This window comes from Takifugu rubripes, chromosome 7 (assembly GCF_901000725.2).
Source record: "Takifugu rubripes chromosome 7, fTakRub1.2, whole genome shotgun sequence".
NCBI classification, from domain to species: domain Eukaryota; kingdom Metazoa; phylum Chordata; class Actinopteri; order Tetraodontiformes; family Tetraodontidae; genus Takifugu; species Takifugu rubripes.
The window spans coordinates 13,270,716-13,297,076 of record NC_042291.1 but is presented as its reverse complement, the minus strand read 5'-3'; the positions used below and the strand labels follow the sequence as shown (position 1 = coordinate 13,297,076).

Genomic DNA, 26,361 nt, shown 5'->3' with positions numbered 1-26,361 from the left:
ATGCTGTAGATGAGTACGCAGCGTGGGCAGCAGGCTGCTTTTCGTCACCTCTCCAAATGAAAATGTAAATACTTTAATAACAGGAAGGTTCCAGAACAAAATGTTCTTCCTGATGTTCACTCCTGAACAAAATTGTTCTTAAGCTACTCTGCCTATAAAGAATACATTAGGAAATTTGAGAGTTAGAGACCATATAATTATTATCAACAGGGCTGTGAGCTGCTATCTTCAGATATTTAGATTATGAATCCAAAATGTAAGATATTAGAATAAACAAGCAGGAAAGAAGCTCCAGTTGAACTGCAGCAGACAAATTGGAATCTAACCAGTGGTGAATTGAAGAAACTAGTAAAGTAAATGCAGAAAGGAATATGATGTGCAAAATAATATCACACATTACTATTTATTTTAGTCTGACAAAACATAAATCACTTTTGCTGACAGAGGATGAGCTTGCATTATTACTTAATGTTTTCCATAACTAAGGAAACACTAAGAATTAAAAATGTACTTTTACACTTGAAATAGAAAATAAATCCAAGGAACACTATAACTTTCCAGTCTACTGGCACTTAAATTACCTAAAGTAGGCGACGCTTACGTGTTTACCGCTTCCTATCAGCAGGGGGCGACATAGAAGCTTTGGCCTCATTTCCGTCTTCACTTCGGTCGCCAGCGGCGTTTTATTTTGTAAATCCCGAAGCGGAAGTGCGTGTCTTGACGCACGGGGCTCGCGGAGCCGCGCGCTGCTCGACGCGCTCCCACAATCGCAGCGAAGAGAAGCCTGGAGAGAGCCGCGTCTCCCACCTTCATCATTTTACTGGTTTATCCCGAGAAGACTGGCCTCTCCACCAACACCCGCTTTCAACGCTCGCTGCTGCACTATTTTGGAGTTTTCTTCAGGCGAAATAAACACAATGTGACCATGCCGAGGCAGTAATTGTTGTCCGATTTGGGAGTCTTTATTGATCCAAGACTTGAGAATGGGCAAACTTCAGTCAAAGCATGGTAAGAAAGCTGCAAATTCATGCTGAAATAAACACCGCCCGACTAATCAACTGTCATTTGATTGTATAACACGCGCAAAAGAAATAATCTGTGTCAAAAAATAATATAATTTATGTGTTCTGCATCTCTGTTTCTGGCGCAACTGAAGCGTGTAAGCGCAGAGAAAACCCAGAGGGTAAGAACCGATCTCCCAGGACAATTAATCATGAAAAAATAAAGTCATAAATCTGCAGTTGAATGTTCATGTTCATTATTTTTTCCCCAGGAGACAGTTTTGTCGTGAACGCTTTCCTCCGGAGAGGGGTGGAGGAGTGTGAGAGATACGGCGCGGCGGACCACAAGCTGAAGAACGCGCAGGTATGAATCGCGTTGACTTTTGCTATTATTTTCCCTTCATCATTTGCACAAGATAACTTTATTGTGATTGCATGTTCTGTCTGAAACTAAACGAGTTTAAGTTTCTGGAGAAGCAGCCTCTCCAAAAGATAAAAGAAAGAACCCGGGTTTAGTAAGCATCAAAGAAACCCGCTTTTGCTTTGGTGTTGGGGATTCTTCTTCCTTGTCACGGAATCCTCTCTTGATGTGTCATAAATGGAGCATTCATCACGGACAGTTCTGAGGGAGCTGCCTGTTTTCTAATTCGATCAATTAAGTTTTCAGTTTTTAAAAAAAAAAATAGTTATTTTGAAAGATCTGAGAACAAGATGATACTGTGCATGTGTGGATAAGGCTGAGCTCTGTGTTCCCCCCCCCCCACGAAATGCCTCACACTATGTCTTAAATTAATAATCTCTGTAAATTACGTCGTCGGCTACCTGAGGGAGGCCGAGGTTCACAGAGAATAGCTGAATCTCTGAGGTGGGTTGGTTGTAATACTAAAGAGTTATAGATCATATCAGGGCTGTAAACCACCCAGTCGGGGAAAATTAAAAGTCAGCTCTGCTCTGCTTCAAAGGAGTCTGGATCCGTACTCCCTCGGAGGGAAACCGCTGAAGGCAGACACTTGACACTTATTAGCAGGCGTGCTCCACCCTCACTTCTGTCATTCTCATGATTCATTTGGCCTCATTAGTTACAGTCAAAGTTTGGCTCCCCTAACTGTCAGTGTTTAGCAAAGCAGACTGCTCTGAGAGGAAGTGAACTCATCACAACTGCGGTCACGTCTGCTGTGACATATTGATCCTGACATGCATTTATATGCAGCGTTTGGCACATGATAACTGAAGATTTGACTGGTATTTGTTCTTGTGGTTAGTCTTTTTTTTACCTGGAGTATTGTGATGTAGTGCGCTCGGCGGAATAATCATAAAACCAAACCAAAGCGGCTTTTTTGGTGAAAGTTAACTCAACAAAGCTCCCCTTTCCCGCCCAGATATTCCCAATATTGTCCTTTATTTAAATGCAGAACAAAATTGAGAATTCTCCATTAGAAAATTAAAACTAATAGTTCAAAGCTGTTAACGCCATTTTCAAAAGATGGGCGACTCCGCCCCTTTCCCCCGCACGCTAGCAAAATGTCACCCTCTGACGGGGAACCCTGCGCAGGGCTCCACTCTGGAAGCTTTGGTTGGAAGAAGGTTGTATTTGCAACATTTAAGCGCATCTGAACTCAGACTTGAGAGTTTTGTGATGCAGCAGCTTCACAGGGCCGACGTGCGCCTGTCTGACCGAAGGCACGATGCCTCCGCCTGCTCGAACTCGGATCTTTTTTTCCCCTGCGCCTGTTTGATCCGATGGAGCATTAATCATTTCTCCCCTGGGACCGGATTGTGTCGTCACAGGCTGTACAGATGTAATTAGATTAGATTCTTCGATGTCTGGGATTTAGTTCAAGATTCTGAAAAGCACAGGAAATCATGTCTAAAGAGCGTTTGATGATTTTTAGATCGGTTTCATCTGGACTTGCTCCTCCAGAGAATCTTGTCACAACAGCTCTCAGCAGTTCTTCACGTGGTCCTGCGTGGTGAGCAGCAGGGGCTGCTAACATTACTGATCATTTGGTGGAGGAGGAGATTGGCCAAACGCGCTGTTTAGTTTGGGCCCTGCCCCCCTCCCCATTGTCAAATGGGGGAGTAGGATTCCTGAGCTGTCTGGCTGAGACTTCAAAGCGCAGAGCTGGGAGTTATAAAAGGGCTCTGATATCAGTGGAGCCTCCGAACCCTCACCCCTCTATCCCCTCGCCCTGTTCCGGAGGGGGATGGGCTGAAGGATGGGCTGCAACTGCGGCTGGAAGGGGGGGGGGGGGGGAGAGCCGAGGTGGTGTCCAACATCAGCTGGTGTAAAGCTGTGAATGTCTTCTATAAATCAGCTCCTTAAGCACAAATACTTTACGCTCCGGCAAGAATTGAGGACGATGACATGCAGGAATATTTCTGTAGAATATCAGTACGGGAGCATCTTCACTTTATCTGAATCCTCAGGACGACACGGTTAGCCTGGCCTGTGGGCCACCGAAGGTCTCAACAGGTCCAAGAATCTGTGGTTGCCGTCACCCCCCCACCCCCCGATCCAAAAAGACTAGTCTTTACTTATTTAAGACACGAAATGCAGACGTAAGTCTCCCAACATCGTATTTATCCAAACCTGTGTTCTTTACTGGCCGAGATCTGAGAGGGTTCGCTGTGTTGCACCTCTGGAAACATCAACAGTCTGAAGGCACGCCACACACACGTGCACACACACACACACACACGCACACACACACACACACACACACACACACACACGCTCCAAGCTTCATTTTAGAGCTTAAAACAGACACGCTCTGATGCCTCAAATAATGACAGGCTAATTCAGCCTTTCATCACCATCCTTTGTCCTTAAACTTCCCTTCCCTTAAGGAGGGAACTTGTCAACATTTTAAACGTCCACAACAAAGACCTTTATTCTTCCTCTTGGAAAGGCTACTGATATCACACTTAAAAAAAAAAAAGCTGATTTAGGGATCCACTTGGATGGCTGAAGAGCTCTGAAAGCTAATTTATTTGGAATTGTAGAGACCTTTATAGAGCTCACTGCTGTTTTAAATCTACTTTAAATGCAAGTGTTTCCAAGCAGAGTCCTTTTTTTAACATTCATTTGGAATCTCTGAGTAAGAATTTCCCAGCGTATGTAAAAATCCTCATTTGGCCCGTGGATGTTGTGTTTGGACAATTTCACCACACGTGACACGAGGGTATATCTTCTGTTCACCAGCGAGTGCTGTTGAGTTTGGACCCGAGCCTGGGATATCTGCGTAATCTTAAAGCGGAGACCGCAAATGAGATCTTGCTCCGCTCTGCAGACATGAACTTTAAAACAGGTAATTTCTTCAGTCGAGGCATCGTTTCAGAGAAATGGTCCAGCATCACACGGCGCGGTAGACAGAAAGGTGCGCTCCTGTATGTCCTGCTGTTGAAGGCGTCGGGAGAGTTTGTTTTTTTTCCACCTCTCTCTCTCTCTCTTTTTTTTTTTTTTTTTGGAAATTGGCTTCAGAAGAAGGCAGGCTGTGAGCCTTCATCTCTGAATGAAAAGCATGTGGCTGGCATCCAGAACAGCGGGGTCTTTCAGCACGGCCCCGGCAGACATCTGTTCCTGGTTTGTACAGCAGAATCCTGGAGCAGTGAGAGAGGGGCTGGGGTGGAGAGAAGGTGGTCGGGTGGTGGTGGTGGTGGTGGGGAGGGGGGGCGTTGTTTCAAAGGGGAGACTTTTGAGAGGTTCTGAAGGTAGCAGGGGAAGGGCAATTCGCCTTTTTACCCCCCCTCCGCTATTGAGCATCGATCGCTGCCCCTCGTTTACATCCTTTATGAATCGGCAACAGCTGTCAAACATGGGGGGGGGGTATTTTTTCTCAACACTGGTTTCCATTTGCCCAGAACAAACATTCACTTCTCTGTCAGTGTAAACGTCATCACCTTGCTGCCTTTGAGACGCAGCACTGGTGCGAGATGCTCGTGTTCTTCCTGTTGGCGGTGGGATTCACCACATGCCTGTTCTCTCCCTCTCTTTCCCTCTCTGGGCGAGAGTCAAAGATCGGCCTGTTCGGCTCGTGCCTAATGGAGAGAGACATTAGGACACTGCTGGTGGATCAAATGTTTATTTTTCTGAGTGTATTTATTCTGTCTGAAGCACTTTGAAGCAGTCTGCTCACTTTCTCACTCTAATTCCCCCCTTCCCTGGCTTCTCTCGCCATGGGGAGAACACGAGAGCCGTTCGACGTCACGTGGAAAACCTTGACTCTTTAGCTCTGGGCAGCTGGCCATTTTACTCAGTGGGTAATAAAACATTGTCTTAGTGTTTGAAAAGTAAATAATATTCAAAAGAGCGCTGTGAGAATATGGGGGCAAGTCCTGCTGCTGAGGAATGACAGCGCTCCTAAATGCACAGCGACATGTGGAAATAGATACAAATTGTACTCTAGATGATCTTCGGCTTTGGAGCACCAGAAGTCTTCAAACTCAAGAAGTCAGACTGGTCTTTCCCAACCATCACGTCTCACAAAAGCATCTGTAAATCTCGTCTTGTCTCGTCTAATCGCTGCGAATGCCGACACATTATATCTCATTCGTTTAGGAAGTCACAATTTGTGAGGGGACAGGAAAGTGTGACGCATCCCAAATCTAGCCGCTCCAGTGTGTTGTTTATGGACTGTGAAATGATCCAACAATGGACGTTTGCAGGAGCCAATACTAAATTCCCGTTTGACCACGTACTTCAAGAAATTAACACCTTCGCTGCATATACAATTAATTCTACTGCAAATGACATCAGTATATATTTAGACAAAAGAAGTCCTGCGGCTGCCGTCATTGTTGGAGCTCTTATCTGCAGACGCACAGAAAGCGCCTCTGTCGCCTTTGGAGTTATCTACGTCCTGTTGTTGGCGCTTTGAAGTTCCTGCTTTTTATGATATTTATGAGATATATTAGGGCCGCTTCGCAGGGCTCAATCGAGTCGTGAACTGTGTGATTTCTGTCAACTTCCTGAATCGAAGCCATCCCAGATCTTGGAGAACAATGGTGCGGCGCAAGTGCCCTTGGTAGCTGGTAAAAGCAGTGGCCGGCGTGTCGGTGGCTGTTCGGGGGCAGCCCCTCTGAGGGTTAACGCTGGTCTGGCTCCACGCTTGAGCCAAAGGAAAGAAAATACCTGAAAGCTGGAGCCCAAAGCTTAGTGCTGACATTTTTGGCAAAGTCCTCTGGATCGCAGTCTGCGTTTGATCCCACACTTCACTCAGCCAAGTAAAACACCGGGAGACTCAAAGGTTATTACATTTTAGTGTGTAAGGTATGTTTCCACATAAACCCATGTTCCCCCCTTAGCAAGCTTTAGCTCTTTTCCAAGTGGGCTCTTTTTTTTTTTTTTGCAAGCTTTAGAACAGACAGTGGAATATCGTTTTTTCATCTCAGCCATGAAATGATTGCGCTGTTTATGGCACTGGTGGGTATCCTTCATGTGAGGCACACAGGACTTAATTGTACACTTGACATTTCTGTGGAAAGACAAAATTATCCGTGCAAAGTCAAGACCAGACCTGACGTGTTGTGAGGGCACGGCGACATTTAATAGCAGCACAACCGTCATAGCTACGGGAACGCACGAGCGCGGTTTTGTGTCAGAAAGAAACTGCTGAAGGAGAAGGTCCAATTGTTGTGCTACATCAAACGGGACTCTGCTCGCCATTCCTTCACACGTTCCTGATCCAGAGGCCTGAGAATTCAATTAAATGGGTACATAAAGAGAGAAGCGAGGACTTCGGCAGACACATAAAATCTTTTTTTAAACCTCGCCGGGCATCTCAGAGCTCCTCATCTGCGCCCCTTTGCCACATTATTTGCGCCCTTTGGTAAATAACTCTCCCTTTCTTTGGTGTCTTTTGAACAAAGCGCTCTAATGTCACTGCCGAACGCTTCGAAATGTCACTGCCTCCTCGACATTCTTGAGCTTGACGCCTTTATAGGTTTGAGGCTGGCGAAACGGCACACACCGCAAACCATGACTTCCTGTCAGCTAAATAAAACAGCCCAGCGGCGAGAGCAGAGTACTGTTTAGATTGCGCCGTATAAATGTGCATGTACTATCCATATTTTGGGTTGGCTGTTCTTGGAATCTGCACTTAAATGATCCTCACGTCCTCCATTTTCATCAACGCTTGAGATTCATCCAACTCTCCCTCCCTTCCTCCCTCTCTCCCCCCCTCTCCCCTTTTTGGGACCCCAGCCCTGCACATGTGTAGGTATCGCCATTACTCAGCTCATAAAACACTACAGTCCCATCTGAAAGCGGTTAGCTGTTGAAACACACGAGCGGCTTCAAAGCTGGGATCCAGGCTCCGCAGACGGCACAGGTCGGGCCCTCCCTCCGAACGTTGCATTCCTGTCCGATGGAGAATAGCTCCAAACTCGCTCGTTGTCACGCCAACGCGTTGCCATCATCAAAACCATCAAAAGGTTCCCCCGCAGTAAGGAAGTGGGTGGTAATATTTCAGCAGAATTTCATTTTTAGGGGGAAAACGATTGCGGTGTGATTGAGTACATTTTAAGGGGGGTGGGGGAGCTGGCGCTCCTCACAATCTGCGTCGGTGTATTTTTTATTCCATACAGCCTTTGTGCTCCTTTCTAGATGCGACAGAGGTAGAGGGAGAGGATGAAACAGCTGAAAGAGGCCACTGTTCTCATTTCCTCTGAAGGCAGCCTTCTTTTCTTCTCCCCCCACTCCACCCACCCGTTTCTTTCCTGAGCTCATCCACTTCAAACAGGCTGACCTGGCCCTGTGTACCCTGTAGCATGTTTACCTAAAGGCTCATTTCAAATAAACAGCAGTTCTCCTTGAGACGCCCCCCCCCCCCCCCACCCCCACCCCTGCTGAAAGTCGTTTCAGAGACACCATCTGCTCCACAAAGAAAACTCACTCTTGTAACGCCCTTCACCCTATCGCCGCTGTGGTGAGTTTGTAAGTGTTGTTTGTACTAACATGTACTGGGGAAAAAACCTTTGGCAGATTTGCCTGCATGTACCTATCAAATGGATCCAAGGAGTAGGCACCTACCACTCTGTGTTTATGCAGGCTCGCTGATCCTATCACTTCAAGAATGCCACTGTGTTGGAATATCTGAACTTTGACCCTCACTGCCGTACGCTCACATGTGAGAACTGCTAAATCCTGCCAGCGCCTGATAATCCCGTAGCAGTTTTGAGGTGTTATTGCTCATCCAGCCCTTCAGCGTTTTATCAAACGCAGAGTGTCGCACTTAGTGCCTTTAAGTGGACCGCCTCCAGACTAGACCAGGCTTCATCAGCTTTGTTGCCTTTATACCCTGAGATAAGATAAGAAGGTACGGGCGGTCGAGCTAAGCTCGCCCGTCTCCCTTTAAATTCCCTTACTCGCCACATATAGCTGTGCTTTCCAGTAATTACGGCTGTGAAAGCAGCAGCTCTCTGCGTGCGCCGCTGAGCTGCCCCCTCTCCACCGTAGCCTTTTGATCTGTGCTTGTGCCATGGATGAATTGCGTTGCAGAATTTCACACTGGGGAACAGTGTTTCAGACACACACACGGCTAGTCTGTCAGGTCAATAAAGTGCACACATGGCAGGCGGAGTCCAAAAGCAGGAGGCTCAGATGTTGCAGGTCTGGCTGAGGTTTAACTGCAGAAACCCCCCTTTTGGCATATTTCTGTGTCACATGTAAAATTACAATTCGCAGTTTGCAGCAGGGAACTTAAAAATTCATGTCTTGTAGCAATGTTTTCAAAAGTAATTCATCATGTGCCTGCCCTTACATCCCCCCTCCTCAATCAGTCATTTCCTTTGAGAATAATTCAGGAGCAGTATGAATGAGCTCTGCGTGATTTTGGGGCATCAGTAATCTGCTGCTGGAATGTTGTGCTGCTTTCTTTTTTCTTTTTTTTCTACATTTCCTCTGTTCCCCTTTAATTTTGTCCCCCTTTTCTGGGTGTCATACGCCGGAACAGTGCAGCCAGTGGCCATTTAGCAATGATCCCTTTCACATATCCCAATAGATTCCCACATATCCCAAGATTCCTCCGCATCATCCAAAGATCACAGAGTCTCATCTGCTTCCTGAACTCAGCTGGAGTGGATTTTTCAGGAATCCTCCAGAAAAAAAGGAAAAATCTTTGACCCTGAAATGACTCCGTGTCCAGTTCCAGTCTTGTGAGGAACTTCGCAGCTTGGAATTCAGCCTGTTTTCTATGTGTCAAGAATTCCCATTTCAGACAATCTGCAACCGCAGGGAGACGCAGAGGCGGAAAGAGTTAACAACCACAGAGATCTGCGAGATAAAAAGAGGCGCAGCTGCTTTGAATATGCACCACATCCATTTTTTTTCCTGCATGTCAGCCTTAAGGTGTTTGTTGTTAAAACTGCAACAGCCTGCAGAGCCAGTATATTTTCCCCCAAACATGACGGAGGAACAGTTTCAAACATGCAAACATGTGGTGTGTAGTCGGAATTGCGGTTTGTGCCAGGGGGCGTAGAAACAAGGCGATGGTATATGAGTTATTAGGGTTTCCGCATGCTTGGGTTGTATGTTTTGAATCCTTTGCTTTAATACGTATCTGACCATGGAGTGAGAATCTCTCTGAAGGGCTGGCTCCAGTCACAATTTGCCCTATAAGTCTCCCAGATGGATGCGTTGAGAGTGTACGCTACATTACTGGCTGATTGGTCACAGCCGCTGAAGCCTCTCTTATCGTTGTCAGTCGCATGCATCTCTGCCTCTCCTTGCAGGTTTCCAGAGGGAGTAGTAACCAGCGGGCTGAGGAACTGTGGTTCTGACCCTGAACCTTTGCTAATCCCGCTGTTAGGCATGACCGTGAATCCAGCAGCAGCTCGCTCACAAGCCAGCCGAACCTTTGCAGTTGTTACGGTTCAGATAGATGTAATTAAAGCGTGCGCTCCAGTTATTCTCAGCCAGTGGTAGTCCGACACTAGGGAATAGACAACTCAGCGGACTGCAGAGAGCTCAATTACACCCACTGAAAGTGAATTACATGAGCAAAAGAATTAGCAATTTGAGTAAACTGGGATAAATGTTGTGAACTAAAGCCAGCTCCCCATTATTTTGGTTATAATAGAGGCTAAATTTAATGTTCACGCGAATAACCATGTGAGTGATTAAAGACCTACAAGTGCGCTGTTGATGTTGAAATTAGCCACACGCTACATTAACGAGGGCTGAAATGGCTAGTAAGCAGAGAATAAGCTGGTGAAATTGCAAACAGGCAAGAAAAGAGTGGTACTAATTAAATAGATATATGATATAGATATATGAATAGATATAATCCCCAAAATGTTCAAATTTTGGGGATTCAAACTGTGAAAACAATGGTCTCACAACTGAAGTCGAGCGCTAAAAAAGTATAACAGCGGGATATTAAAAAGCCAATGAGTAATGCAAGGAAAATAGATACTAGAATGTAGTTCAAAGAGTATTTGGAGTATCTACACATATTTCTACACATACGATTACATGAATGAAATTACAACGTGGTGCTCTGCTCCCTAACGTGACCTTGAGTGAGTAAATCTCAGCCTTTGTTGCTTCTCTTCCACGCCGGTATGCAGCTGTCCTTCCGCCACCTAGCTTGTTTACATTTCTCAGTCACCCGCAGGAGTGCTGTAACGCCAGTGGCTCCACGGGCCCCCGACTACAGAGCCTCGCCCGTGTGAACCGCCAGGCCCGCTTTTTAAAGCCGTGACTCAGATCCCGCTCAGCTTAGCAGAACACGCAGAGAGAAAATCAACGTCGGTGGTTATCTCGCAGGTGAGAACAATTACAACTGACATCTCAACCTCGGATGGGCGGCTGCAACCCGACACTAACCGCAGTACACAAAAAACCCCATTACAGCTGAGAGGCTGTTGAAATGGGGTGCCGGGAAAGCCCTGTTGACTGTAGCTGACAGGCGATCAGTTTGAAGGGCTGATTTACGCCGAACGGTTGGCTACACGACACCCTCTCAGCTCACCGCTTTCTAAATGCCGCTCAGCTGGACGCTGGCAGGAGGGGTTGCACGACCCAGGGAAAGCGGAGTCACTTTCGGCCATAATGAGATGGACGCTGGGGCCGCCTCGCCCGCCAACCCGACATTCTGAGATCTACATGTTGTTTAAAGGGCTTGTGGAATGTGGAACAAATCCTCCGAGCTTTATCGGCCCGGGCACGCTCCCCATTGGCCAGCCTTGAGAGCCGGGGCCCTGCTCAGGAGCTTACAGAATTTCACATGGAGGCCAGAAACAGAGGAATATCCTGTCGGAGTCTAACCGCCTGTCCGACACAGACTTTGAAATGCCGTCGCCCTGCGCCGCCTCTTTCTTGTTGGTCCGGTTGTGTGTTTGAAATCCAGATTGTGTGTCTACTGGTATCTTGTCCACTTTTTTGTGGGGAAGGGATGATTGCTTTTGCGGAGTGTTATTATGCAGCCAAAGTGATCGTGAAACCGACAAATCACTCAAATAGACAAAAGGCTTTATCGGCCCTCTGCTGGTCGGCTGCAGTTTGGTTTTGTTTCTTGCTCTGTTGAGTATTCCTTAAACATTCTGAGTTTAATGTGCTTTAAATGCCGTACCGACAGATTGAAACGGGGTGTGACAGGCGGCTCGAGATACCGCTGCTACCGTATTGACCGCCTAAATAGACGGTCACTACAAATGTTTGAACGTTTGCCAGCGCGGCCACGCTTTCAGCCGCCAGCCTCTATAATTGAATACATTTGCCTAACCCCAGTCACGGCTGCGAAACCAGCCACTGGCATGAAGCACCTTTTTCCGAGTGCCCACGCTAGCTGCCAGCGTGACAGCTGAGAGGCTGACGCTACGTTACGCAGGCTCCTATCAAAGCCCGTTTTAATCAAGCCCGGCAGTGCGCAGCGCTGGCAGCAGATGCAGGGTGGTCAGCGAGTGACGCTAATCTGCGCTGATTCCTTTCAGCATGTCACAGTCGGAGTGACAGAAAGGAAGACGCAGTGGGATCAGGAGGGGCCGGAGGAGCGCGCGGACTGCAGGAAATGTCCTGTCCTGCTGGAAGGGGCGCGACCGTTTAGTGGTCGACATGCTTTTGTTACATAGATGGGCACGCTCGTCTCTCCCCACAGCTGTTGTTCTATTAGCGCCAAAGGGGCTTCGCCGCTGTGATTCATGTCCTGCCAAGGGAGAGGTCCTGCCTCCAGTTTGACCTCGGCTACCTTGGAAAGGCCATATCTGCCATCTTTGCCACACAGGGAGAGTCCAGATGACAGAAATGCATCATGCTCTGATTTCATTTCCATTCACAGGAAGACACCTAAGCGCAGCTTAAAGAAATACCCTCCGCAAGAGGCAAACACAGCGAGTAACGACAAGGGTCAAACCAGTATAGTTTGACCTTGAAGGACTCTGTCAGGATAACAGTGTGTAGAGAGAAACCGCTTCATAAAACGTGGTTATCTCATATTCTTACTGTGGTTGAGATGACCATATTGAGCAGGCTAACTCTGATCCAGCTCTGTTTATTTTATCGCTACCCAATATGTGCTGAGGCCAATTTTGCCCCATTGACTCTCAGCACAGTAATTATAGCAACTTGGACTAAAATCTGAGGTGCAGAGAGAGAACTTTCATCCCAGCTGTCCAGAGAGCAACATATTGTTCTTTGACCATCTCGGGACAGAAGGTTTGTGAGCGGCCTTCTGCCTTTAACTCTGCCTGTATTTCCAGCTCCTGCCCCTTCCCCCTCTTTTTCACCCGGTCTTGCTTTTGCTCGGCCTCTTTTCAGCATAACCGCTCACATCTGGTTTTGAGTGGAGGCCAGGCTGGTTTCTTTTGGAATGGAGGGCTTATGTTTCTCAATGGCCCCACTCCCTCTCCGGTTTCATTATGCGGTGAAGCGTATGCAGTTTGTTTATGAACCAGCGCTCTTTTCTCTGTGTTGATTGTGCTAAATCCCAGTTTTTATCACCAAGGGAACCCAGCAATCATACCCAATTAATGGCTTCTGGGAGTGCGAATTTTGGTCAGCCGGTGGTCATCAAGGCTTCCCTGCGGCGCTCCCCCGAACGCTGAATTTCTAGAAAACTTCCCGTAGAAGAAAAACCGAAGCCTCCCGAAACACCCTCTGAATCGGAATATTTAAACGTGAGGATCTAAAGACACTCGGGGATTAAGATATTTCTGAAAACCGCTCATCTTCATGACGGTGAGAAAGGATCCAGGTGTTCATGCTCCTTTTCCTGTGAGCGGTCTGTGATGCTCAACAACAGCGGCATCATATGGTTGGAAGAAGGGTCTAAAAGCAGTATGTGCACTTTATTTAGAGGAGCTTGAGGTGGGGACATGAGAACAAAGATGTGCAGTGTTTTCCAGTGGGAGGATGGGTGGGTGGGAGGATGGGTGGGTGGCGGGCGGGCAGAGAGAGCGAGTGAGTGCTGGGGGATGTCTGATGTCACCTGGTTGCCCTATCCCACATAAAAGTCTGGCAGAAGTCTGAGGCTTTAGGTAAGCCTGGCAGAACCGCGCCATTAAACGGTCTCCAACATCACACACTCCCCTGTCTGTCTCTCATGCCGAGGCATCTCAGAGGCAGAACCAGAATTCTGTCAGTACCTTTTTCCAATGCTTTTTTTTTTTTTTTGAAGGCAGCTGAAAGCTGCTTGTCATCTCCCTGTAGCATCTGCGCTGTTTTCCGTCTGTCGTCCCCACACCTGAGATCACACGCGGCCTAGATGTGGATATCACAAGACGCGTTCTGCTATTCCACACAAACTGGGAGCATTTCGCCCCGAAATGCAAACACATTTGTGTGGCCCGGACTTGTGATCCGATAGCGAAAGAATGAGGGCCGCTGGATGCCAGAAAGCAGTTAATTACACATGTGGTGGGCAGATTTGAGCCTGACACTGTGGGCGACGTGAATGGAGATGCCATGTGTGTAGACGATAAACTGCAGACTGCGGTCGGACCCAGTCTGCTCTCTCATTAGCTTTCCCAATGAATGTAATGAGGATGGAGGTGGTGCTGGTGGAGAAGGGAGTCGGTTTGGGCGAGTAACCCAAAGCGCGGCTCCCTCCTTGTGTGCTCAGCAAAATGTCCCCAGACATCTGAATTTTAATTAGAGGCGAGATTCGCTGTTGATTGATTTGTTTCGCGCGAACACTGCGTCTTGTCTTTCATTTAGCGCCGCTTCTACCTTGCTCTCCACCCTCGTGTTGACGAGGAGAGCGGCTCCGCGCCTCTTTGATGTTCCCGAAACGGCGCGTCTTTGTGAACTCCCTCCTCCGTACACGCTGCCCTTCATTAAGGGACTGCAGCACAAGGCAGGAGATAAAAGCATCCAGCGGAGAAAGTAAACAAACACTTGGCTGCAGCAACCACAAAAGATGGAACTGTGTGTGTGTGTGTGTGTGTGTGTGTGTGCGTGTGTGTGTGTGGGTGTGTGTGTGTGTGTGTGTGAGATGGGATGCGTCTGGTCTCTAGCGTGTATTTGGTGATTAAAGACTGCTGTGTGTTTGGGGACCAGGGAGCTTCACCATTTTCCTTCCCCACCTTTCCAAGAAATCCGTCCAGGGTTGATAGAATGTCCACCTCCACTTTCCCCCACTGAGCTCACGGGGGCTTGCGTAAAGCACCAGAAAGGCCATATTTCCCCTTTAGCAAAGTTCTCTGCTCATTATCGTCCCCCGTCGGCGGCGTCTTTTAGCGTGTTCTTCCACCCACTTACTTCCTGACCCTCTCCCATTTCCCTCTTCCACTCCTTTGCTGTTTTCTTTCAATGTCTCCGTCGGCCAATTTACCGGGCCAGTCCAAGCCTTAACCCTGACACTCAGCCCATTCCCCCCCCCCCCCCCCCCCCCCCACATCGGCAGTGAGGGTCAGGGCCGGATCACAGATTACAGGCTGGAGGTATCATCCTCTGAAGTGAAGAATAATCACAGGTTCTGAGATTGTTAAATAGGACCACAGGCCCCCGGTGGTGTCATTACTCTGAGAAACAGGGGAAGGGGAAAGGAGGGGGGGTTTCACCTAAACGCATACAGATGTTCGGACCCTCAGTTGTGCCTCCATGAAGGTACATGGAGTTCTTTAGTGTTCCTGCATCTGTCTGCTTTTTATTTGTCTTGCTGCAGTCTGGCGAGGTCTCATTTCAAAGCGTGTGCAGAGCAGCTTGGAGGGCTGAGAATGATGTAAATAAAGAGGCTCATTTGTTGTTTAAAACGCTTTTGGTTCAGGGCCTGTGCTGCATTTAATTTTCATTGTTTCCACAATCCATTTGTAATTAAAATGGGTGTGTGTGTGTGTGTGTGTGTGTGTGTGTGTGTGTGTGTGTGTGTGTGCGTTCAAGTAGAATGTGGTTCTCTTTAAGGCAGGAGAGATTATTAACATATGAGGGCTGCAGAACTTTTCCTCCCCTCATCCCGAAGGTGGTTTTTTCTTGAATATAAATAATTTTTTCACGAGCCAAACTCCTCAGACTTCAAACTCTTTGTTCCTTCCCATCAGTATCTCCGCTCAGGGCTGCTTGTTGGGCCGAATGAGAATAAATAGGTTGGCTGACACAGAGAGATGATGAAATGCATTATGGGTTGTCGGGTGTTTTTTCAGTTGTTTTGATGGATATGAGGGTTCTGTTTGAAGAGTTGAAAGAACTCTTTAAAAACGTGTCTGTTGCCACACTTGCTGCGTCCCAGACAGCGAAACACAATGGGCGTGCAGATGTTCAAAGTGTTTGGCCGTGCTGGAGCCTCCAGCCTCCTCTGCCTCTCATCTGAAGAGGAAATGCTTGAGCTGGAACTGTTTGTTTTCCCTGTGTCTGTGGTTTGAACTGTAGATTCGCTTACATCTCTGACCCCCACCTCTTCATTTCTTTCCCTGCCCCAGGAGTTTCCAAATGGTGAACCGAAGGATGCGCAATTCACAGATCAACACTGTCCCCTAGAGGGTAGGTGGAGAAGAACGTATTCTTATTGTCTGAAGAAGGAAATGCCATCTTACAAACTTCTCCCCGGGTTATGTGTGAAAACACGGCATTAAATACCCCCCACCCCCCCCTTCACCCTTGTTTTCAGTGCTTCTTCCTCCGGAGAAAGCTGAGGGTTGTGAAAACTATCTTCACTCGGAGGACGTGGAACAGGACGTTCTGAGGGATGCCACCAAAGCTGCCGGGAAGAAACGCATCAGTTTGGATGTAGGATTATTAACGTTGCAATAATGTAGCTTAGCTTCTGATCAGATGTTCATCAGTTGATACTCTGCGCGGAGGTGGATAATCAGCCAGTAGATAACTGAATGTTTCCATTCGGGCTCGGTGGACACGCAGATAAGATTTATGGTCTATCTGTGTTTGTTCTTCTCCTCCACCCCACAACCTTCTAAACTGCTCCATGTGTCCTTGTGATCTGTGCAGCCAGGGTTATCTTCCTCTTCTACTATCTGTCCTGATTTCCTGAAAATTAGCAACTGTTTCCAGTATTCCCACAAGCCCAGTTTGCTCTTTCTTAAAACTTTCCCATGAGATGAAGAGCTTCTCTCACATTCACCTTTTATTTTTTGTGTTTTACTCTTTTTTCCCTTCACTTCCCCCACTTTTGTAACCATCCAAGTTGTGCATCCATTTGTACAGCTGTTTAGATGTCACTCACACATCTGGTAGGCTCTGGATGGTCTGATGTCTGTCCTTTATTGTGTGAATCTGGTCATATCTGTGCAGTAGCCATCAATTCTGGTATTTCTGGTCTTTAGCACTTCTTCCTCCTCATGTAAGAAGGTTGAGACTTCTTTCAGAACCTAATATAACACAGGCTGGGAACTTTTATGCCCCTGGACTGATTACAATGGTGGAATGATACCACCCCACATAATCTCTCTGGACTCCCCCACAAAAGATAAACACATCAGAGAGTGGTTAACATTCAGAAACTTGAAATTCAGCCAGACTCTGCTCTGTTGTCTTTAACCCAAAAGATTGAGTGATGTCAAATGTTTTCTGGATGAGACCCCAATTTTTCCCAAGCTCTTGCTAGAAAGTCCAAACTCATGCACAAAGGACTGTTTAATGACTTTAATTAGAATGGACAGTATCGTCCTCCTATGGCACAGTCTGTTCCCTTGGTAAATGAAGAAAAACAACATTTGTTTCTTTTAAGAAGTCAGTTAAGAGGAAGAAGTTTAAGAAGTAAGAGTTGGCTGCAATGATCACTGATTAGGTTGCGCTTTGCTACCCCCTGGTGTCTCAAGTTAAATATTGCAGCTTCGTCTTGCCGTTTCTCATTTATTTATTTGAAAAACGATGAAGGCTTTTATTGTTCACACAGGATTTGGAGTGTGATGTTTCTGTGGAGGATGACAACCGCCAGGAATGGGTTTTCACTCTTTATGACTTTGACAACAGTGGCCGAGTTACAAAAGAGGTTTGTGTGTGTGTTTATTTTGACCCACCATGCAAGTGATTTATACAGACAGCAATGGAAAACTGTGCGTCGATTGTCATCATAGGACATGTCCAGCCTAATGCACACAATCTATGATGTGGTGGATGCCTCCGTCAACCACTCCTGCCACAACAAGAGCAAGACTTTACGCGTCAAACTGACTGTCACCCCAGAGCCCAGGTGTCACAGGAGAGAAACAGGAACAGGTAGATCTGTGCTCAGGCAGGATTTTGTTTGCCCCATATCACGTGGTTTAACACTATTTAAAACAATTGAGTTCAAAATGTCTATTTCCCTAAAGTTCACTTGTTTATTTTTAATCGGCTTCATGCACACAAAAGGGGATAAATGGAATGGTGGAAGAAAATCTAACAGCTTTTTGAATTCTTTAACATTCTGGTCCTGTCTGTCTTCAGACCGTAGCCATCAGGAGGAGGGGCGCTCGGCTGACAAAAGGATGTCCTCCTACATCAGGTAAAATGAATGCACCCTGAAGAAGCACAGTGCCAGTTGACCAGTTTGTGTAAGGAGACGGCAGCTCATGAAGGTGCTGCTTATTTCTGCAGCAGAGGGCAGAGTAATGACGTTCCAGCTGCAGAGGGTCGGCATTACTGCGTGGATGAGAACACAGAGAGGAGGAATCACTACCTGGACCTCGCTGGTATAGAGAACTACACCTCCAGATTTGAAGGCAAGTGTCTGTTGTTCTTTTGCTGTGTAAAAATTGGACTAAATGTTGTACCTCGTTGGTTCTCCAGGAACCCCTCCTACCTTTCCACCTCAGGAGGCTCAAGGTCGCAGCCATCAGAGCCAGACCCGCTCACGCTCCCAGGAGGCCCAAATTGTTCACCATCGGCGCTCGCAGGTCATCGGCGACACCTACGTTGCTCCGGAGCTGCGAAGCAAGACCCAGTTCCTCAAGTCCCCCAAAGGAACCTACAAGGGAGGGAATAATGGAGCCAACGGAGGTGGCAAGTCCATTAAATGCCACGGCCACCACCCACCTCCAAGTGTGCTGCACAGCGGTGGAGCTGGACACGGAGGTCAGGACGTCTACCACTTACCCCACCAAGGCCAGTCGTCCGGCCACCATCAGCACCCACTGCAATACAGCCACAGCAAACGCGTGAGAGCAAAGGCGCGTGATGGCATTTCTCCATCCAAAACCCCACTGTCGCCCCCGTCACACCCCCAGCAGCCAGCTGTGCCCTCCGTGCTGCCGAGCCTGGAGAGGGAGCAGGGGTCCGGGCCTCCCGGCAGCCCAGGGTTCGTGGTTCCCGTGGTGCAGCGGCACGAGCACCACCATCACCACGAACACCACCACCATCACCACTACCACCACTACCATCAGACTTGACTGCCTTCAGAGTGCAGCCACTGGAACTGTACAGGACCAACCACAACCAGCTACACCAGTCTCACTCCGGGATCTTTTCACTCTCCTCTTTGAAGCTCTGCAGGTGCTGCGATCTGACAAGGAACCACGAAGTGTGACAGCAGACGATACTGGACCAGAAGGATTGTTGTTCTGAAGTTAACCATGTAATAATGTGTGGCACACTTTTGAAGTCTTTGCGTAGATTTTCTTTTTTCCGCTGGGATTGCTAACCCATCTTAATTTAGGGAAGAGATACCACATGAGGAATCAGAGGCCTTTGGACCATCAATGCCCTCCTGATGCTGTCGGTTGAAATCCCGGGAAGCTATAAGTTCAATTGGGTGTGTTCCAGGAGGGGGACCTTTCCAAAACATGGATCTCAGGTGTAAAGGTGCTGCTGCTCCTCAAGCTCTCCACAGAGGGAGAGGGGTTTCCTGTAGGGTGTGTGTGCGTGTGTGTGTGTGTGTGTGTGTGGGTGTGTGCATGTAGCAGGAGGGAGGGGAGAGGGGGAAGAAATCACCACTGCCAGTTTTAATGCAAATTTATCTTGCTATATGTATAATAAAAAGTTATATATATATGTAAACACATTTTACTGTATAATTATTTACTGTATATGCATATTTCATCATGGATATAATTATGCATATATGTATTTTGCCTTTTATAAATTTTAATAAACATTATTTAGTTCATTTATACGATTGGAGTGACCGCTTCGTTTGTCCCGCTCGTGCCCCTTGTGGATTTCACTGTCATTTCACATGAGGAGAAACAGGAATCAGTGCTGAAGGTCACATCAGAATAAGGCAGGACAGCAACAACTCTGTTACTGTTACAGTCCACAACACAAACGATTCCTACCTAACAGTTTACACTCATTTTGGTTTGCTCCTCACACTCTCGGGTAAGCATTGATTGTCAGGATGAATATTTTTTCCAGTGCCTCAGGGTGAAAAACTTGGAAGTAATGGGTGCTAAATAACCCCACAATGGGATCTACATACCAAAATGGAGGCATGGCATCATAATCTGTGCTGGGGCAATCTGTATTTTACCATTTGCATGAAAATAATGTAATATACCAATAATATACAAACTAAGAAACAAATAATGCAGTAATATCACACCAAAGCCCCGGTGCAAAGCAGCAGACAGAGGTGATGAGGTCCATCAGAAGCACCTGTGCTTGTCCTCAGGCGGATCAACAGGTTGTCTCCAGGTCAGCCGCTAGGTAGCATCAGAATCCACTGAAAGAACAGTCGATCCAGTCGTGTGGCGTTTAAAACGACAGCTCCAGCGTAAAGACAGGCCAGCATGCCTGTAAAAACTAGACTTGACCTGTCTGTTCAGGCAATAATCACGTACTTCTTACATCAAAATTATTTAAAAAAAAAAAATCCAAATTCCATATACATGCAGTTGCGTAAAAGCGGCTCAAACTTATAGAAAAGTTGCATGAAATTGGAAATGTGCATTTGTATTTGGGTAAATGCATTTATATTACGTTATATGATCACACGACAAATGTGCTCAGTCAGAGCTAAAGTGGGCTTAAATAGGACAGATTATTCTGGGCATTAAAGATAATTAAAAGTATCACCAGACATGTAATAAATGTACTTCTTTTGTGCGGCCCCAGATCTGCGCGCTTTTGTTAATTGGCTGCGCGGTTCAGAGAGAGCAGCATTCCCTGCCTCGGTCGTCAGGGATTTAGAGAAGGACTGAATCCGAGCCCCGACTGAGACAAACAATGGCAGCTATGAAAGGCGAGGGGAGGGTCGGCCTAATGCAAATATCCACTTTGTGCGCTTTGGAAAAGCTGCACTAAACTCTGTCAATCGCAAACCCGAGTAAGTAGTTGACGGCAAAGGGCAGGAATCCGCAACTTTTCTGGCCTCTTTTAAGACCAACCCGCAGACGCGTTATTCCGCTGAGGCTGCGCAACAAGCGCAAACTGGCAGAGGAGACGGTTTGAGTCATGGACGCTGCAGCATCTCTGAAACGTGCCAGATGCACCTGCTGAGGGACAAATCCGAGAGGTAGGAACCCTTTGGCATCCAGTTCCAACACATAAACTCTCTGTTCCGAGCTCCATTCTAGTCCGAACTCGCTTCTTTTCCCTTTTCATCCGTCCGTCAGAAACTTTTTAGACTGAACTTTTTTTGGACGGGTTTATGGTGGGACTCCATCTTTCCCCGCATAGACAAGTGTTTGTGTGACCCACCTTTCCCCCCTCCTCTCTCTGCTGTGTGGCTTATTTAGTGCGGCTAAGCCTGCCTCAGGAAAACGTGATTATCCCCGGACCATCGATACGCTGGCTTTCATTCAAGACATGCATGAGAAAGGCTCTGCTGCATAATAGATCAGTGGGAGCCTGTCTGCTTGTATACACGATGGGGAAAAGCAAAAAACAGGAACCCAAAGTTGAATTTTTGTTGGGTTTCCATGCGTGTAAAACCAACCTCGTGGTACTGAGAATGTGGTGAACTGTATTTCATTATTATTGCAATCTAAACATTTATTTAAAAATAATAAAAAGTAGAAGTCTATTCTGATGACCTCTGCAGGGTTGTTATTGCCAGCAACAGGCATGAAATAATGGAGTGTAATGCTACTGTAAAATCCCAAAATATCCCCAGAGGAACATCAAAGTGGACCCAACGTGAGGCCTTTATCAGAACAATTGCTCCATTCTACCCCGCACCCCGACCCTGACCACCCCCACAGCCCCCTATTTTCCCCCAATTTCCACCCGATTACACCCGAAACGGAGCAGAATTAAATATGGAGGGAAAACAGTTTACCACTTCTGGCACTACAGGAACGGCACAAAAGCGGGTGAGCGTCCTGGTTATCTTAATTTGAGAGTGATTCAGCACTTTGAGGAGATTCTGTTCCCCCCCGACTGGTGTAAAACCTCGCTGGTGGCCAAATTTAGACAAGTGCATGTGACAGAGAATGACTTTAAGCTTAATAACCACCTACAATTAATATCAAGTATTAACCATCACAACTATATTTTTATTGAACAAGTAATAAGTCAAACTTTAGTGCTGTTATAAAAGAAAAAAGAAAAAAAGTTCCAAATCCAAACCGCACAGCCTCAATGAAAGCCTCATAAAGACAAACAGTTTAGAGCCTTTTTTATGTGGATGCTACTTTTCAGGGATTGGTGTGAAAGCCACCAGCGTAGTTTATGACAAGTCTTTACAATTTGGGAGGAAAGGGGAAAGAAAACATGCCTTCTCTCAGTGTGTGGCTCCCCGCTGCTGTTGGGAACCCTCTCGAACCCGACTGAAGCTGAACTCAGTATTCTATGGATGGAGGTGCAGGCGCTGATGCAGAGACAGAAGTACACATTTGGAAGGGTCCTCGCTGATTTTAAGTTGGTTCTACTGACACACAAATGACCAAATCTTTGTGTTTTTTCACATTTGAAGTTGGTGCCATCATCGCCTCTGGTTGTGTGGGTAGTTGTACCTCTGTGAAGGAGCGGGCTGCCATTTCTGGGGTGAACTGGCTCTTTAAATTTGTTTCACTTTCTCCTTGTTGGTTTTCCAGTATTTGTGAGTAATTATCTGGATTGGTGAGAGTAAGCAAAAGCAGACTGCGAGCTACTGTACACATTCTCAATCTGGTGTTGAGGTTGCTAGGCAGTGGGCTCTCTCTCTCTCTCTCGCTCTCTTGCTCGCTCTCTCGCTCTCTCTCTCTCAGCTCAGCTTGCATCTTCTCTTCTGCATACTAATAGATGGACCAAGGGCTCATAACAAACTGGGGCTGTCAAACCGATTATAATACTGTTCCTCAGCCTGTCGCCTGTTTACAGGCCTGAACTTTATGGGAGTTTCCTCTATTGTTATTTGCCAGATTTAGTGTTTTATTTTGAAATGCAGCAGACAGAAAGTCTGCGCGTCTGCACTTAACGTCGAGCCATGTAGTGAAAAAGGAGATTTTATTTTTATAAAATTTGGTTCTCACCAGAGGGGGGCAGTGTTCCGGTTCCTTCAGCAGTGAACTAAAGAAGCAGAATTCGTCTCTGTCTGCTTTGTCCTCAGATAAAATCACGAGTAGCCACAAATCTTTTGCAGCATCACTCAAAAGCCGCAGCGTTCCAGACATCTACCATGACATCATCTTTGAACAGGAAGGAATCATTAATATGACACAGGTCACGAGAAGATGAAATCACACATTACTGAGCATATTTTTTTTCAATTATTCCAGTTTTTATTTAAAAGCTCCCTGGTGCATTCTGTTGCTTTGATTTTCATATTTCCTCTGTTTTGCCTTTTTCCCTAATGCGTTTAAATGCACAGCAACTCTTCCATTGAAGAAGCCCTCAATGACAAAATTCCTCTTCCCCATAGCCCCTCAAGAGACTGGTATAATTAGAGCTATGGAAACAGGAAACGCCTCGCCCTCCCTATCGTTTTTGGCCTCCCTTCTTTACTCCCCTCACTAGCTTTCTATCTCCCTCCTTCTTCATCTCAGATGTGCATTTATTTGTATAGATTATCAGGTGCAGGGTCTTAAGACTGATGCCTATAATTGCTCCTGTGATGCTTATCGGTGTGTCACGCATACTTGGGTTTACTGGAAATGAGGCTTGTGCTTGATTTTGTTCTCCCGGGCATAATTAAGTTAATTGACACTGAACATTTAGTTCAGATCGACTGTTAGAAACTCCGTGTGTGTGTTTTTTTTAACAGATAGAATTGTTTTTGACAAATATACAATGTCACAAATACAACTTTCTGGTGAATTTGATCATAATTTCCACTCTCTTCCTGTTCTGTCCTCTAAACTTTCCTTTCAGCACAGACTCTGTCCAGCTCTGGTTCATTTACGGTGAACAGGCCTTTGCTAGTTTGAAGGAGCGGGACCTCTAATTTCTGTGGCTTCTTGCAAAAGATTAAAGAGCCTCGGGAGTCCAGGTGTAGAGCTGAGACCACAGCTCAACCACCCACTCCCATCATCATTCAGTATCAATGACGCACTTCACTCTGAAGACATTTCCAGAAAAAGAGTCCCATTTTAGAGCTCTAATCTGTCCAGGTAAAGGTGGTACCCAAAACCTTGGCTGCTGAGGTCAAAGAGAGAGAGGAGAGTCAGCATTTATTAATCTGGAGGTGGGGCTTCCACCTTAACCCCTGTGTTGTGGAATGCACACCTGGAGGTGTTTGCTGAGTGCCTCTATTAATCCATGCAACAATGCAGACTGACATCTGGTGCCATCACTGCTTTGCTGGGTGAGGTTTACCTTTAATTATTGGATTTTATTGCCTGTAGATGAAGGAAAATCCCACTGGGGACAGAGATGTTGGGCCAATCTGGAGTGAAAATGTCATTTGTCACACTCCTGCGTGCGTTAAATAGGCCACTAAAGTTCAGTTGTACCGACCTTGTTGACATGACAGGCTAGAATCTCTGCTCCACTCGCTGTGTACACACAGGAGAGAGATGGTTGTAGATAAAACGGCCGGGTTACGCCCCGCCGAGGAATTGGGATGCCTCAGGGGTCGGGAAAGCTTCTGCCTGGAAAGCCTTAATATTGCGATTGTGCTCAGTCAACAAAGAGAACGCATTTGATGGAACATGTCAGGTTTCTTTCAGAATGTGGGGGCTGGTCTTCTCCTCTGGTTAGACAGCTGTCAGCTCCTCAGAGCCCAGAGAGCCTGTGACTCCTCCATGCGTTCAAGGCAGGGGAGCTGAGGGAGGTGAGTGCCAAGTTTCAGTACAATACAACCGTTTGAACTGGGATTATTTGGGATTCTGCATCCGTCAGGTGAGTAAAGGTCCACTTTAGGTTCAAGATGTTCTTTTGTCAGAGTTGACGGCTTTAGAATAATGGTGCCAGTTTATAGTGCTGAAACGTGTTATTATTCATAATTTGATCAGTCAAAGGACAATGTAGGGGAAGGCCAACGCGGGGTTACATTATTACTTAAGAGAGATGTCAGTAATAACATGATAAATGCCAACCACACTGGACATGTGCTTTTGAAAACTGTTATTTCATCAGACTTAATGGTGCACATTTATCTGGGCAAGTCTGTGCGGGGGGGAATCGACAGCCAGTTTGTGTTTTTGTTTTTCTGCCTTGTAGCACCAGTTTAATTACATTTGGTCAAACGTGCAGAGGGGAGCGAACATTCATTACACGACTACTGACAACTGTTTTTACAAAATGATCCGAATGAGCGTGTTTAAATTACACTGCAGTGTTTACCGCATGCCCGCGCGGTACAGACTGTAGTGTACACACACACAGTCAGACTAAACACGTCCTCTCCTTGACTCCATGATGGGTTGAGCTGTGGGAGTTGTGGGAGCTGTAACTCGACCTTGCCTCCTGCAGCCACCTGTGCTGCTGCGTTCTGAGAAAACACAGGCGTTTGTGTTGGAGCGGGACATCTGCCCCGCGGGGGGCCGAGGTAAACCGGGCAGCGACAGGTGTCACCGCCTTCAATAAAGAGCAGGAATTGGCCAAACAGCTGCAGCTCTGAGGTGGAAAAGCTTTTCTGAATAAGACGTCAGAAACGGTCTGCAAAGTTTGGCTTTCTATAGCCGGTGTCAGCTGTGTGAAAGGGCGTCCGCATGGGTTTGCCTCTGGGTGCGAAGTGCAGCGAGGGGCTGAGAGTTGGGGTCCTGTCTGAGGGGTGGGGGGGGTTGTGTAGCTGTTGTTAGAGCGGCGAGATAATCGATCTGAATTCTGTGCAACAGCACCGCTGTGTCTAGAGGAACAGCTCTCTCAGAGCTCCCACTCAGCTGGGACCGGATGGGGAAGGGTCAGAGGGGGGCTGGAGCTCAGCCTGTGGGAGCTGGGATGCTGGTGTGATGTCAGCTCACAAGGCTGTGTGAAAGAAAAAGTATCGGCACCCTCACTGTTGTATCTCATCCCGAAATGACCTCGACCTTATTTTTATACATTTCTTCCCCAGATTGTCCCCAGTGGACGTGATACTGCAATGTAGCAGCAGCAGCAGTAGCATTTGATCCTCTCAGAGCAGTCGGATGCTGGTCAGACGTGATAATCGCCTGGTTATTTAAATGATAATCACTGACATCTTGCGGCCCAGACGTGCCAGAGAATGAAGAGTTGAAAGCTTTCATCACGACTGTTGTTGGGTGGCCTGGGTGGCAATGTGAGGGTGGTACGAAGTGAGGTAAGACAAGGGTGTCACATTCCTCAGTTTGGTGCGTGTGTGTGTGTGTGTGTGTGTTTGTGTGTGTGTGTGTGTGTGTGTGTGAGAGAGAGAGAGAGAGAGCGAGAGAGAGAGAAATTAAATCCCTTTAAAACAGATCATATATTTGCATAATGTTTCTTGTATTAGAAAATAGCCATTGCTTTGTTGTGTGTGTTGTGTTGTGTTGTGTTGTGTTGTGTTGTGTTGTGTGTTTGGAATGGATGGAAACGGAAGCTCACTCTTTAGTCCAAACATGCACCGTGTCCATCCTCCCCTCCCCGTAAATCTTGTGTTTTTATCTGCAGCTACGGAGAGATGTGACATTGAGAAATGATGAAACTGCAGCTCTCGTGTCACCAGAATATCCTCGACGGCCATATCAGATGGCG

At 46.9% G+C, this 26,361-nt stretch overlaps 1 protein-coding gene across 2 annotated transcripts; it reads left to right on the top strand.

Annotated features, from left to right (window-relative positions):
- Positions 1–748: 748 nt before the first annotated feature.
- On the top strand, positions 749–19,483 carry nkd2b (NKD inhibitor of WNT signaling pathway 2b). 2 transcript variants are annotated; one of them, XM_029839198.1, is made up of 10 exons: positions 749–1,008; positions 1,157–1,183; positions 1,274–1,365; positions 15,855–15,915; positions 16,043–16,161; positions 17,288–17,383; positions 17,469–17,610; positions 17,821–17,878; positions 17,974–18,095; positions 18,163–19,483. In XM_029839198.1, exons 1-10 carry the CDS (start codon positions 984–986, stop codon positions 18,759–18,761), a joined length of 1,341 nt encoding a protein of 446 aa, XP_029695058.1. In that variant the 5' UTR covers positions 749–983; the 3' UTR covers positions 18,762–19,483. The 2 variants fall into 2 exon arrangements, with proteins under 2 accessions (XP_029695058.1, XP_011604002.2); XM_011605700.2 differs by having other exon boundaries at positions 750–1,008; positions 17,971–18,095.
- Positions 19,484–26,361: the final 6,878 nt, after the last annotated feature.